The 15555-nt window shown below is 40.8% G+C and overlaps 1 protein-coding gene across 1 annotated transcript; it reads left to right on the top strand.

Annotated features, from left to right (window-relative positions):
• The first annotated feature begins 2108 nt into the window (after positions 1-2108).
• Positions 2109-15553, top strand: SELENOO (selenoprotein O). Its single transcript, XM_082242466.1, has 9 exons — positions 2109-2697; positions 5144-5347; positions 6297-6477; positions 6838-6968; positions 7673-7953; positions 8142-8292; positions 12641-12826; positions 13221-13377; positions 13673-15553. Exons 1-9 carry the CDS (start codon positions 2153-2155, stop codon positions 13859-13861), a joined length of 2025 nt encoding a protein of 674 aa, XP_082098592.1. The 5' UTR covers positions 2109-2152; the 3' UTR covers positions 13862-15553.
• The last annotated feature ends 2 nt before the right edge of the window (positions 15554-15555 follow it).

Here is a 15555-nt window from a genome sequence, read left to right on the forward strand (position 1 = left end):
ATCTTCATCTGCCATTCTTCTACTGTTGGTACTTCTTGAGTTTTCCACTTTTTAGCTAACAAAATACGAGCTGCAGTTGTGACACACAAAAATAATTTAACATCTTTCTTGGGCAGGTTTAAGTTCATAACTTTTGGGAGGCAAGACTTACACTGATTTCAGGCAACAACAGTACTGTAAACAAAAGAAATATGCATATTTGAAGTCTGTCCTTGTGTTGAAATTGGTGTGAGATTAACTTGAGTAAACATGGGCTTCTGTGGACATTCCCTCCATCATTCATGACATGACAGTTGACCAAACCCAAATTCTGGTTTTATAAAAATGGAGGGTCTTACTGTAGCTGTGACCAGGCTGGTGTCCTCTTAATCTACCAAAGTATCACCAAATCTAGTTAAGATTTCCTATTTTAATTCGGTTCCTGCCTTGTGTGAAAAAGAAGTAAATCCCTTTCAGTTCCAAGGGGTTTACTACCAAGTAAGTGGGAACCCAACTGCAGCATTAGCTGTGTTGGTGGTTTTTAAGCATTAAAACAAAAGGTATGAAAAGGCAATGCTACTGAAAGGTGTATTCTGTGCCATGTTTTTTACTGGGGGGGGTTTCAAAATCATAAACTGCACTCTCCCACATTTAAGCTGCTGGAACGTGTGCAGGGGAGGGCAAGAAAGGTGATCAAGGGTCTGGAACCCAAGCCTTATGAAGAACAGTTGAAGGAGCTGGGTATGTTTAGCCTGGAAAAGAGGAGATATGATAGCCATTGTCAAGTATCTCTAGGGCTGTCCCATGGAATAGGGGAAATGGCTTCAAGAAAGGAGATTCAGACTAAACATCAGGAAGAACTTTCTGACGATAAGAACTCTTCTTCGACAGTGGAATGGGAGGTTGTGGACTCTCCTTCCTCGGAGGTTTTTAAGCAGAAGTTGGATGGCCATCTGTCATGGATGTCTGTAGCTGACCTCCTTTGTAATGTTTTATTTTGAAATCTTTTAACATAATATTTTAGTTTTCTGTTATGTTGCTTTGATTGTATACTCTATATTTGACTTTCTTCAGATTGTTTTATTTTGGTTTTATTGATTTAATATGCTGTAAACTGCTTTGAGGTTTTTCTTAAAAATATAAAGTGGTATTTTGTTGTTTAGTCGTGTGCGACTCTTCATGACCCCATGGACCAGAGCACACCAGGCACTCCTGTCTTCCACTGCCTCCCGCAGTTTGGTCAAACTCATGCTGGTAGCTTCGAGAACACTGCCCAACCATCTCATCCTCTGTTGTCCCCTTCTCCTTGTGCCCTCCATCTTTCCCAACATCAGGGTCTTTTCCAGGGAGTCTTCTCTTCTCATGAAGTATTGGAGCCTCAGCTTCAGGATCTGTCCTTCCAGTGAGCACTCAGGGCTGATTTCCTTCAGAATGGATAGGTTTGATCTTCTTGCAGTCCATGGGACTCTCAAGAGTCTCCTCCAGCACCAGAATTCAAAAGCATCAATTCTTCGGTGACCAGCCTTCTTTATGGTCCAGCTTTCACTTCCATACATCACAACCATAGCTTTAACTATACGGACCTTTGTTGGTCCAAACCCACTGCAATGCAGAAATCTCAACTGATGCATGCATGCATTATTTATTTATTTATTTATTTATTTAAATAAATTAAGTAAGTAAGTGGTATAGAAATTAAAATAAATAAATAAAGGTTGAGATTTCTGCATTGCAGTGGGTTTGGGCCAGATGACCATGGGGGGTCCCTCCCAATTCTATGAAATCAAAACATACAGGGACTGGCAGACCTTTCATAAACCACACGATATTATGGATCGATTTTAGCAGAGCGAGCCCTCCCTCTCCCCCCGCCCCGCACCCTTAGAAATACTTCTGTTCAAATAACGGTTCCCACGGTGCTGAGGCAGCTGCGCCTGCGCGGCGGCGTCACTCCCAAGCGGAGGCAAAAGGCGATTAATATCTCTCCCCCTCGTCCCATTGGCCGGTTCCTTGGAGCCCCTTCTCTGATTGGGTGGAGATCAGGAGGCTCGCGCCCAGGGGCGAGCTGGGATAGGCCAGAGAGCGGGTGGGCGGTTATAGGCGGGACTCGGAAGGCGGTTATGGGCGGGACCGACCCTGGCGGACGGTGGCCGTTAAGGCCGGAGAAAAGCGAATGGCAACGGCGCTGCTGCGTAGTAACAGCCGGCGCCTCAGCCGTTTGTTGCCGGTGCCTGTTTCTCGCCCTTTCGGCAGCATGGAGGCCGCGGCTGCGGCTGCTTCTCCCTCAGGCCCGGCCGCCGAGGCTGGTCTGTGGCTGGGGGCGCTTCGCTTCGACAACCGGGCGCTGCGGGCCCTGCCTCTGGACCCGAGCGAGGAGAACGTGCCGCGGCCCGTGTCGGGCGCCTGCTTCTCGCGGGTGCGGCCTACCCCGGTGCGCGGGCCTCGCCTGGTGGCCGCGTCCGCGCCGGCGCTGGAGCTGCTGGGCCTGAGGGAGCCTCGCGCGGCCGGCGAGGAAGCCGAGGCGGCGCTCTACTTCAGCGGGAACCGGCTGCCTCCCGGCGCGGAGCCCGCCGCCCACTGCTACTGCGGCCACCAGTTCGGCAGCTTCGCCGGGCAGCTGGGCGACGGCGCGGCCGTCTACCTGGGCGAGGTGCTGAACCCGCGCGGCGAGCGCTGGGAGATCCAGCTCAAGGGAGCCGGCCTCACCCCTTTCTCCCGGTAAACCGCGGAGGCGCACGCGTTGTTTTCGGGAGAGGGGAGTGGCAGAGACCGGCTCCCTTCTCTTAATCCAGGAAGGGCCGGATTGACGTATACAGTGGTACCTCGGGTTAAGTACTTAATTTGTTCCGGAGGTCCGTTCTTAACCTGAAACTGTTCTTAACCTGAAGCACCACTTTAGCGAATGGGGCCTCCTGCTGCCGCCGCGCCCGATTTCTGTTCTTATCCTATTTCTGTGTTAGCGGAGTGTGTAACCTGAAGCGTATGTAACCCGAGGTACCCCTGTACGCTAAACAAGCTATAGCTTAGGGCCCCACTCTCTTGGGGGGCCCCCCAAAAATTGAAATGTATTTCACTATTAATATACTTCTTCAAAATTGTATTTCGGTTCAACAATTACTTTGATAAAATACATGTGCAAATGGCTTTAGATACCTATTAAAGGTAAAGGGATCCCTGACCATTAGGTCCAGTTGTGACCGACTCTGGGGTTGCGACACTCATCTTTCTTGGCCAAGGGAGCCGGTGTACAGCTTCCGGGTCATGTGGCCAGCATGACTAAGCCACTTCTGGTGAACCAGAGCAGCACACGGAAACGCTGTTTACCTTCTTGCCAGAGTGGTACCTATTTATCTACTTGCACTTTGACGCGCTTTCGAATTGCTAAGTTGGTAGGAGCAGGGACCGAGCAACGGGAGCTTAGCCCGTCACGGGGATTGGAACCGCCGACCTTCTGATCAGCAAGTCCTAGGCTCTGTGGTTTAACCCACAACGGTTATAGCATATATTCAACACAAAAAACAGTGACAATTTGTTGTTGACAAAGGACTGCTGGACATATAAAGGGCCCCATTACCTTCAGTAGTTTAGGGCCTCATCAAACCTAAATCTGGCCCTGAGAAGGTCATAGCGCACCATAAAGTCAGCAGGCCTTTGTGTTGGGCAGTGTGATTAAAAAATACAAAAAACCCAGTTTGGTTTAGTCGGGCTTATTCTTGAGTCAGTGTGTTAATGTCCTGTTAATGTCCTTGGATGTGAGCGGAGGTGTGGGCAGGCCCTCCCCCTGCAATCAAGTAAATAAATAAAAATATTCTAGTTCAGAATTGTCCAGGCTACTCCTGGAAGCGAGAGATTACAGCATTGGCTCCAGAATTTCATGCAGCTAAAATAAAATGATAACTAAATAAAACTACTCAAAAGTAAAAAATGTAGAAAGGTTTTCGACAGGTTTTTCTGAGCACTTGCGGTCAAAAGAAAGCAATTGAAAACAAACTTCTTGTTGAGAAGTTTCATTCCAGATCTGCTAGACAGAGCCAGACGGGATGATGGCCCTGCCCCACCTAACATAAATGCTGGCTACCTGCCGCTCCTAACGTAAATCCTGCCTACGCCCATGTCACTGGCTCATGCCGCCTTTTGTTTTCTCCCTTCCTTGACAACTTGAATCAAGGTTCAGATCCGTATCTCATCTTTATTAAAATCACAGAATTGTAGGAGTTGGAAGAAACCCCGAGGGTCATCTAGTCCACCCCCCTGCAATGAGGAATCTTTTGCACAACGTGACCTTGAGATTAAGATTCTCATGCTCTACTAACTGAGCTGTTAGTTAGCTATTGTCAAGGATGCATAGCATGCCATGAATAACAAAGTATGAGCAGAATTCATGACCCCGCCCCAGTTGCTAAAGGCTGGTTCATGTCTACTTGGTGCTGCATCATTTAGCAGTCTGCAGAAGAACATGTGAAAAGTTTCCCCTAAATAAAGTACAGTTAGTCCGCAACATACACACATTTAACTTGTACCCATTCAGCTTTATGTGCATTGGGAAAAAATTGTTTAAAAATGTGGGGCAGGGTTTTGTGTGGGAAGACTGGCAATCTCTCAAGCCATTGCACCCAATGTCTTTGTTTATACACTGTGTGATTTTGGCTTTAAGTGTGATCCCATGAGGACTTACTTGAGCTCTCATAAAATATCTGTATTGAGATGATAACATGACTTGGTACGTGCAGACACACTAAGGCAGAGTTTCCCAAACTTGGATCTCCAACTGTTTTGGGACTACAATTCCCTTCATCCCTGACCACTCATTAGGGATGAAGGGAGTTGTAGTCCAAAAACAGCTGGAGACCAGGTTTGGGAAACACTGCACTAAGGCTGTAATCTTATACACACTTCACTGAGAGTAAGTAATTGGGACTTTTGAGTAGACATGTCTAGAATTGAGCTATAAAGTGAGCAGAAGTACCGGTAGTTTACTCCCTGCTTCATTTTTTACTACAGAGCAAGTATACTTCGTTCTTCTGAAATAAAATGCAGTTTAAAGGCCTAATTATTGATACTGAGTGAATTTGACCATTCTCATCTGTAAATTATGCTTTTAAAATATTTTGGAGATTTTTTTTTTTAAAAAACTGATTCTAGTATCTTATTAATTTAATTTCAGACAAGCAGATGGTCGTAAAGTTCTGCGATCAAGCATAAGAGAATTCCTGTGCAGCGAAGCAATGTTTCACCTAGGAATACCTACAACCAGAGCTGGAACATGCGTAACATCTGATTCAGAAGTTATTCGGGACATTTTTTACGATGGAAATCCAAAAAAAGAAAGGTGCACAATTGTCCTGAGAATAGCACCCACATTTATTAGGTAAATATCCTGCTTTGGGTTTTATATTAAAACAGGTATTATATACAGTTTGGATGTGTTATAGATAAACTGTCTATAATATAGACATTTCAGGTACCTATGACTTTTGCCTACTAAAATTGTAAATATTGATTGCTAATATTTGGATCTGAAGACTAAAATATTGGCCTTTGACAAGTGGTTTGGCGTCCAATACCGAGTTGCAATTGCAGCCCTGGTATTATGTAAAAAAAAAAGAAAAAAGAAGAAGTCATTCTCCAAATGCTTGTTTGGGGCAGCGGTGAGCTCCATATCTCATAGAATTGTAGAAATAAATTGGAAGGGATCCCAAGGGTCATCTAGTCCAGCCCCCTGCAATGGCAATTCCATCCTTGAAACACAATTCATTCACTTGTCTCTAATAGTCAAGAAAACCATGAGGTTTCAAAATACTTATAAAGCACATATTTCAGAATTGGGGCTTACTAATTAAATATTCTGTTTCTCTAGTACAGTGGTACCTCGCAAGACGAATGCCTCGCAAGACGAAAAACGCGCAAGACGAAAGAGTTTTCCGTTTTTTGAGTCGTTCCGCAAGACGAATTTCCCTATGGGCTTGCTTTGCAAGACAAAACGTCTTGCGAGTTCTTGCGAGTTTGTTTCCTTTTTCTTAAAGCCGCTAAGCCATTAATAGCCGCTAAGCCGTTAATAGCCGCTAAGCCGTTAATAGCCGCTAAGCCGCTAATAGCCGTGCTTCGCAAGACGAAAAAACTGCAAGACGAAGAGACTCGCGGAATGGATTACTTTCGTCTTGCGAGGCACCACTGTAAAACTATACCATAGCATTTCCTGTTGTTGCAGTACATGGAGCTAAATAGCAGTTTATTTACTTTTTGTTATTTTAAAATATATAAAAATAAACTATACGGGGGGGTGATACAGCTCAATAACTGACAATCCTTTTATTTAGGTTTGGATCATTTGAAATTTTTAAAGCTACTGATGAATATACAGGACGTAAAGGCCCCAGTGTTGATAGAAATGATATTCGAATACAAATGCTTGATTATGTCATCAGCACTTTCTACCCAGAGATTCTACAAGCACACTCAAACAATAATGTCCAGAGGAATGCTGCTTTCTTTCGGGAGGTAATAATTAATTCTTACTATTTTTATAAAAAATATGTTTGCATTCCACTCCTTGGAATGCTAATCTTTTCCTAATTATATGGTCTGCAGTGGGCTGATTTTTCACCCTTTGATACTCATTGGCATCCTGTTAACATAGACAAGAGAATTTTCATTCACACAGGGTTGGCAAATTTTAGTCTTTTATTCTCCATAGGAACCCTTAAGGATCTGTGGAGAATGGCATACATGGATGGAAAATGTTCAACACACATTTGCAACTGCCTATTTTTAAAATATTACTCTACTTAATATGCAGTGTGTATGCAAGTATAAAGTTCATAGATGAAAAGAAGCTGAAAATCAGGTTGTATTTTTAAGGTAACAAGGCGGACAGCAAGGATGGTTGCCGAATGGCAGTGTGTTGGATTTTGTCATGGTGTGCTCAATACGGATAATATGAGTATTGTTGGACTTACAATTGACTATGGACCCTTTGGATTTATGGACAGGTCAGTGTATCTCAGTAACTTCAAAACATAGATTTGTTATATTGACCGGATCAAATGGCACCAGGATCTCTTTTTATTGCTTTCATTTTTGAAAAATTATTTCTAGTGAACTGTGGAAGAAATTTAAATGTATGGTAATATGTTTTCAGGTGAACTGGCAAAACCCTTGTACTCACTCATACTTGTTAGTCTTAATGGAATTAATCCAGGATAATTTTGCTGTATATTGCAGCAGCAGTGTGATCAACCTTGTTAGATCTATAGGTGTTGAAGGTTTATATTGGTTACCTTGTAGTTTCTCCTTGTTCAGTAATTTACTAACTTGAGTAAGATTAAACTAGGGAAGAGGGAAACAAAGTATTTGTTTGACATGGTGATACACAATAATTCTTAAAGATGTAGAGTTGTATCCAATTGGTGTGCACTGACAGAAGGCTGTTTGATTTAGCAGAGCTTCCCACCAGCAAAATGGGGATTGCGGCACTTTTCAGCAGTTGCCTGTCCCTCCTGAGGCTTCCCACATCCCCCTCCCCCCAAAAAAAACTGCTGCAGTGGGCTGAGGGGGAACCCTTTGGGAAATTCTGTGGGAGACTACACGGGGAGGAGGAAGCAGTCTGCATTGTATTTGTACGTTATCTAGTTACTGCAATATTACTATTCATTCATATAAACTAAATATTAAACCAAATACTCCTGTTTTGCAGATACGATCCTGAACATATCTGCAATGGATCTGATAACGCCGGGCGCTATGCTTATAATAAGCAACCAGAGATTTGTAAGTGGAACCTAGGCAAGCTTGCTGAAGCCTTAGTCCCAGAACTTCCATTGGAAATCAGTATACCCCTCCTGGAAGAAGAATATGAAGCAGAATTTGAGAGGCATTATTTGCAAACAATGAGAAAAAAGCTAGGATTAATTCAGCTCCAGTTGGATGATGATAATAAATTGGTTTCTGATTTATTGGAAACTATGCGGGTCACAGGTTAGTGTGAATTGTATATTAATATTTAAAATAACAAAGTATAATTCATGTGATGTTCCGCATAAAACAATTCAAATCATATACATTAATACTCTGAAATTAATGACATAATGCCAATACATGATAAAAGAGTTTGAACTGAATTATATAAACAGCTGAATAACATTCCCATTAAATCTGTTTCGTAGGTGCAGATTTTACAAATACTTTCCGCTTGCTGAGCTCTTTCCCAGCAGATTCTGATCCTTTAAACCTGGAAGAGTTCTTAGATAAGATTTCAAAGCAGTGTGCATCTTTGGAAGAACTGAAAGTTGCATACAAGCCTCAAATGGACCCCAGGTATACTGAGCTGTGATATTGTGCAAAGTTCCTGTGTGTTTTAGGATTAGAGGAAATAATAGATTGACAGTTTATATGTTTGACAGGTTGCATGTGGACAGTAACAGATAATTTATTTTTTGTTTTCTGCAAGTTTTTAGTTCCAGATTAATGTGCTAGTAGTTCTAATCTGGAAAACTGGAGATTTGTATTTCAACTTCTGGATGCATTTCTTAGTTAAGTGACAGGCATGCTTTTATTATGTTTTGGGTATGTTGAGTTCTATGCCATAGTGTACTTCAGTCTAAAAACTAAAAAAAAAAGGATGAAAGAATGCTTTTTGAGAATCAGACTGCAGGCAATTAAATGCTGGAAATTGATTGTATTTGTTGGGTATCATCCTATTATATTACATTTGAGATCTAGGAATACAGCACTGATGTGTAGCTGCAATATTTGGATCTAAAATGACCACTAATTTAGCTTTTGTCATGTTCCTGTTTTCTTTTTCTTTTTTAATGAATATTTCCATAACATTAAATAATAGTATAAAATACAGCAATACAATACCAAGCACTCATGTAGTTCCTGTCAATCTGTTGCATATTTCATTGTTTATTTTCCTGTTTTCAGACACAGGCAACTTTTTACATTTAGAGTAAGGGAAACGGTTTCTCTTTCCCTGCTCTCATGATGGTTTTTGCTCATGGTCCTTCTGTCAAGAACTAACATAAATAATGGTTGCTTTAGTAATATGCACATATGGAAGTTTATGTGGCATGCAAAACATTCCATGTATAATTAGATTTTTAAAAACTTACTTTACAAACAGAATATAGGAATTTATCAATAATTTTAAAGGGTTTAGTACACACAATCTGCCTGAACAAAGCTGTTCATGACATTGTTACTATGAAACAATTTAGCAGTAGCAAGTTTGTGCTAGGAGACAGATCTATTGAGACAAAATCTCTGAAGTCCATGTTGTTAATAACCAAGGGATGTGTTCCCTCCTGATTATGGTGCACTCACAATGTTTCTAGGCTGGGTTTTCAATGTTCATCCAACATTATCCAGATTGCACATGAATCCTATACTTTGTTATAAAATACAGTGGTACCTCGAGTTAAGTACTTCATTTGTTCCGGAGGTCCGTTCTTAACCTGAAACTGTTCTTAACCTGAAGCACCACTTTAGCTAATGGGGCCTCCTGCTGCCGCCGCGCCGCCAGAGCCCGATTTCTGTTCTTATCCTGAAGCAAAGTTCTTAACCTGAGGCACTATTTCTGGGTTAGCGGAGTCCGTAACCTGAAGCGTATGTAACCCGAAGCATATGTAACCCAAGGTACCACTGTACTATTGTTTGATGCATGATTTCTCAAGCCAGCTTCACACCAGTTGGAGTCTTGAAGCCTTTCCTAATTCATATACAGGCAAGGTATTTCACTGTTTTCTACGAACGATATCATAACATTGGTATTATGAGGAGTTCCAATAGTGCAGGGGTGCCCAAACTTTTTTCAAAGAGGGCCAGATTTGATGAAGTGAATATGCGTGAGGGCCAGCTGAAATTGTTGAGCTTTTCTTAGGATTTAGGATTTTCCCCCAGGACATATAGTGCCACGGGGGCCAGATTAAATCGACCAGCGGGCCATATTGGGCCCCTGAGACAGACTTTGGAGATGCCTGCAGTAGTGCATGGTGATTTACTGATTACATAGTGGAGGGAAATTCTGGTGTTGTCATCTTCATGCATTTCCATGAGTTTCTCTGATTCTTTTTCCAAATAGGCTGACTCAACACAGAGAAGCCACCAATTCCTAAACAATTAAGACAAAGTTGTAATCTGACAAAACCTGCTTTATTAGCTGCATTTTTTAATGTCTTTATATTTTGCCAGTAATGAGAGAGATGTTTTTCAACACTCTTCAGAAAAGTGAATAATTTTTCATTTTTTTTCATTCATTATATTTGTATACCGCTTTTCTACCCCCTCCCAAAAAAATGGTGATCAAAGCAGCTTCCAACATAGAAACAGGGATGTATTTCAAACAAACACTGCAAATACAATTTCATAAGAACATAGCAAAACATGGCAACAATTTCATCAGAATATAGCAAAACGAAAACATAATAACATACAAAAATAACACATTTCAGTACTATATATATATACAGTGGTGCCCTGCAAGACGAACGCCTCGCAAGACGGAAAACCCGCTAGATGAAAGGGTTTTCCGTTTTGGAGGCGCTTCGCAAAACGAATTTCCCTATGGGGCTGCTTCGCAAGACGAAAAAATCTTGCGCGTCCCCGCGGGTTTTTTTCGCTCTCCCCCCTTTTCCTAAGCCGCCTATCAGCTGTTCCGCTGAAAAACCCGCTTAACAGCTGATCACGGAAAGCCGCTAGACCGCTGTAGCGCTAATCCACTAGGCTGTCAATGGGCTTGCTTCGCAAGACGAAAAAACCGCTAGACGAAGAGAATCGCGGAACGGATTCTTTTCGTCTTGCGAGGCACCGCTGTATAAAATACAAGATTATATAAACAACATAACAGCAGCATCCAGTAGCAAAAATAACAAGGGAGCTTCACAGTTTCACCATAGTCCTAGAAACCCCTCACATGATGTTGCTCTCCTGCAGCAGCTCTCCTCCTTCTTCCAAGGCCAAAGGGTAGGGTAGCTGGAAACAGCCTTCCCATGAAGCACTCCAGTGGCACTCTGCACATGTTGTTGTTCAGTCTGATATTTATACATCTAGCAAGTCTCCAAAGGTTGCTACTGCTTCATTGTTGCTTCTGAGTTGCATTGTATTGGTGCCTGTCCACCTTTAATTAAGGTTGCGTTAGTGCCAAGTAGAAATAAGGGACAATCAACATTTCAAATTGGTGTGTCTGGTAATAGGCTTTGTGTCTTGAATTCTGTTCATTTTTACTAGGACAATGGTGTGTTGCATCACTGAGTTCCACCTGTTACCCAGTTAAGAATGTTACTGTCCTTTTAACTGCAGACAATGATCTGAATGTCAAGGCATTGTTTGCCATTGTGTCACAGAACCCGATGCTATCGTTGTTCGTTCTCTTTGCAAAGCCTTGTTTTGACAAAGACATTTAATGGTTGTTGTCTTAAAATCTTAGTACGCAGAAGTGAGTTCAGAACAACTAACACAACTAAAAGCTTATTTCCATTTGTCCTGCGGAGTAGCTGGAGTGAAATTGGAGACTCTTTGCTGTAGGTCCCACTTTCTCATAGTTAGTTGTGGTGATGCCAGTGATACTTGCTGTTTTGCCAACAGCATTTCAACCATATTTGACTGTCAGGATCCAATTTACACTGAGACTTCTTGACTAGAAAATTACCCTTTCTGATGTCCTCTTTAATTTCATCCAGTACCTGGCAAATGTCACAGGTGTATGGTTCTCCAGCATGAAAAGTAATATGATAAAATAATAAGTAATAATAAATGATACATAAGTAATATGATAAAAAGAAGGGTGACATTGCTTGGAAATAATCGAGACATTAAGTTCCTCCTTGTGCTTGTTCATATATGCCCACCATAACAAAAAAATTAAAAAAGACATTGTCCATTATGAAAGAATGTATTGTCCTTTAAGTCTGGATCACTAGCTACATATGAGATTAAACTGTTCACATCACCACATGCAACTATTTTAGCCTTTAATCTGTGTTGTTTTTTTAAATTTAAAAATGCCGTAAAATAACTACACACAAATTCAATACAGCAGACAATACAGCACAAAGCAATACATAGTGTAACTTTTAGTCTTTAATCATCAAGTTAAATGAAGTTCCACAACTGGAACATTATTGTCAACATATTTTGGAATGTGTACTTGTTCACCCTCACACCTCCGGCATACCATTTGCCTAATACCACCTCACTTATTATTAAATTTGCACTACAGTGAGAACCATATAAACTAGCCATCAAAAATAGCATTGAGCTGAAAGTTAAAGGATAATATGTGGGGGAGTTCACGTTTTAAAAAACATTTTCTGTTGCTTTCTATTAATTAGCTTTTAATTGATTTCCAGCATTATTCTCTTTGTTGACTGCTTTACTGTTTCGTTCTTAGTGGAAACATGCTGCCCTTGTGCATGTTTAGCGATTTCAGGCGGTAAAGACAGAAATTCACCCTGGCATTCAGCAGAGTTGCGCAGCTGAAATGTATGACAAAACATGTCTGCTAATTTTTTTTCAAAATTCCCCTTAGAAGTCAAATATTTTGTCTGTACCCTTATAATTCACAATTTAAGGAATTGTATGTTTTTTAAGCATAACTTAACACACAACTCACAGTAACTGATTTCTGATAGTCTTCCATTTCACCCCTTCCCCTTTTTTCTAGACAGCTTTCAATGATGCTGATGTTAGCCCAGTCTAACCCACAACTTTTTGCCTTAATTGGGACAAAATCTAACATAAATAAAGAACTGGAACGCATAGAGCAATTTTCTAAGCTACAGCAGTTATCAGCATCTGAACTGGTTAGTAGAAATAAAGGACACTGGAAAGATTGGCTTCAGAACTACAGGTGAGACTAATGGTTATGTACCAAATATATTTCTATTTCTGTATATTTCTATATGCTATTAATACATATGTGCATAAATGTTTGTTGTAAAGGATTTGGCTATGAGTGCATGGAAGCACCCTAAGGGTTTCATATTGCAGCATTTGTTATCAGTATATATTCCAAATAAGATCTTTAAAATTGTCTTCTTGAAATGAATTGTTTGTATTGGCCGTTTTCAGGATGAACTCTCAGCATTGTGCTCTGGATGTCCTATCAGAGTGCCTTTTTAGACCTGTCCTCTTAAATGATTCTTCGTTGTATGTTCCTGAGTCTCAGGATTGTGACAAAAGCAGTGTGTTTGTTAGTTTGTTTAAAACTCACCCATTATGCGAAGCTTTCTGTGTCCTTTCAGAGTTCGGCTAGAAAAAGAAATGGAGCAATTTGGCAATTCTGATAACTGGAATGCTGAGCATGTGAAAATTATGAACTCAAATAACCCAAAATACATATTGAGAAATTACATTGCTCAAAATGCTATAGAAGCAGCAGAAAATGGAGACTTCATGGAGGTAAGCAGTATTGCTAAAATCAGGCATCCCCAAACTCGGCCCTCCAGATGTTTTTTGGGACTACAACTCCCATCATCCCTAGCTAACAGGACCAGTGGTCAGGGATGATGGGAGTTGTAGTTCCAAAACATCTGGAGGGCCGAGTTTGGGGATGCCTGAGCTAAATGTTGCAAAACAAAAAATTGAGAGGTATTCATCAGATATGGAATCCCCAAACTTTGGCTTCCCCTGGGGACAAAAATAATAAAAATACAGTTGAGGTTTGGCAGTAATAATTGTACTCCTCCTTTTCCAGGTAAGGAAAGTTTTGAGGCTCCTAGAAAAGCCATATGAAGAAGACTTGGAATGCTACAATGAGGCAACTGAGGATCCTGAAGTAGAAGAAGTGGGGGCTGCCGCTGCTGAGTGCAGTTCAGCATCCAGGAGAAGAGTTCCCTATAGCAGTAAACCTCCACTCTGGGCTTCCGAGCTCTGTGTTACATGATCTTCCTAACTGCCTTGTTTGTATTTTCCACAAAGGGATAGTGATCTTCCCGAGTGGAGAGTGTAGCAAGGTGTATGTATAGAAGTGCTATTAAGTCTCAAACAGATGGGTCGGATGTCTTCACAGTCTCACTTGAGCCATATTCTTTTTACAACTTGCAACCATCACAACTGTCCACGCACACTGCTGAAAGACAGACCAAAGTTTTATCTTTTATTCATCGCAAAGTGCAGTTATATTTTTTCCGCCCTGATCTGTGAACATCCAAGTGAAATCTGTGTTTGTGAAGACAAAAATAGCAATCCAGATGCTGGAATTATTTTTGTCTGAAAATGAACTAATAGTACTTGCTGGCAATATATTTGTAACGTTTTTTATTATTATGCAGGGATATCTCTCAATGGGGAGAGGGTTTAAGCTCATCATTGCTTATTCTAAGCTATGTTTCATTTAATTGCGTAGTTCATTTATTGTGAACCTTTGTGTTTAAATCAGGTTTTTAGAGAAATTAGTTTTGGGTCGTAGGGAAAAGGTGATGGTGTATATTTTAAAAAATTGAATGAAGAAGAAAACTAGTTTCAGTGTAAATGATTTACATATAGTGGCCTGATTTCAGTTAGGGTCATAACCATGCTAAAGCATATGGTTCAAGACTCTATTCTGGGTCTGTGCGTGCAGTTTGAGTTACTGGATCAGGAATAGTTAATGCAATCCCACAAAAAGAGGCTCCAACCAGTTGTTGGAATAGTGGGGAAACAATTTCCCTCTGCCTCCTGTAGGTGTTCAGCATTGACAGTAGAGAGCATGAGTCAACAGGTTAATTTTTGCCAAAATGTATAATGTATAAATTGCTTTGTATTTGAACAATGCCTTCAAATGACGTATGCTTTCACTCTTGCATCTCAGATAACCTATTTATTTCCTATGTAAACAACTTTGCTACCTCATGGAAAGTCTTCCGTTCTCGCGCATTTTGCCTTTTGTGGCAATTGAGTTATATTTTAACTTTAGCTTATTTCAGCTTCAGCGAAACAGCTGCATGAAAACATGGCTGTTCTTCAGAGGTGTGTTAAAAGAGGTTTTGCTCCAATATATCCTGAGGGCTGTGACTGTAGTCCCAAGGACTGTTCTTTACAGTTAGTATCCCTTTAAAATCAGTAGGAATGTACTGGAGTGTCAACGAACCTCTCACATATCGTGATCTTTCTGCCTTATAATGTAAACGTAGACTAGCAGTTGGAAAATAAAAATACATTGATGTGAGTTATTGACAAATGGCAGGCGCAGGAATTTTTGCAAACAACTGCTATACTTTTCTTGCTTTTAATTTAGAGTTCTGTACACACAAATGAATAGGGCTATTATTAATTGGTCTTGCTGTTAGCAGATCTTAACTGTGGCTTCTAAGGATCTTATGTAGAGTTTTAAATTTAAAAAACAGTGCTCAGCTCAGCTGTTGTAAATGGAATACCTGTTGCCCACAATCAAAATTACTTACTTTTTATCCAGTTTTATCAATAAAAACACGCCACATGAATGTTTTTTATGATACTTTTAAGTATTGCACTCTATACCTTTTGAAGGATGTTGTGGACATTTCCTCATTCTGCAAATAATAGGAAAAATCTTAAATCTATTATGCTGAGCTGTGTTCATTGAAAATAAATTATTTTGACCATGCTTATATTAAAAGT

The sequence above is a fragment of the Podarcis vaucheri genome (genome assembly GCF_965113315.1).
Source record: "Podarcis vaucheri genome assembly, contig: SUPER_10_unloc_1, whole genome shotgun sequence".
Lineage (NCBI taxonomy): Eukaryota > Metazoa > Chordata > Lepidosauria > Squamata > Lacertidae > Podarcis > Podarcis vaucheri.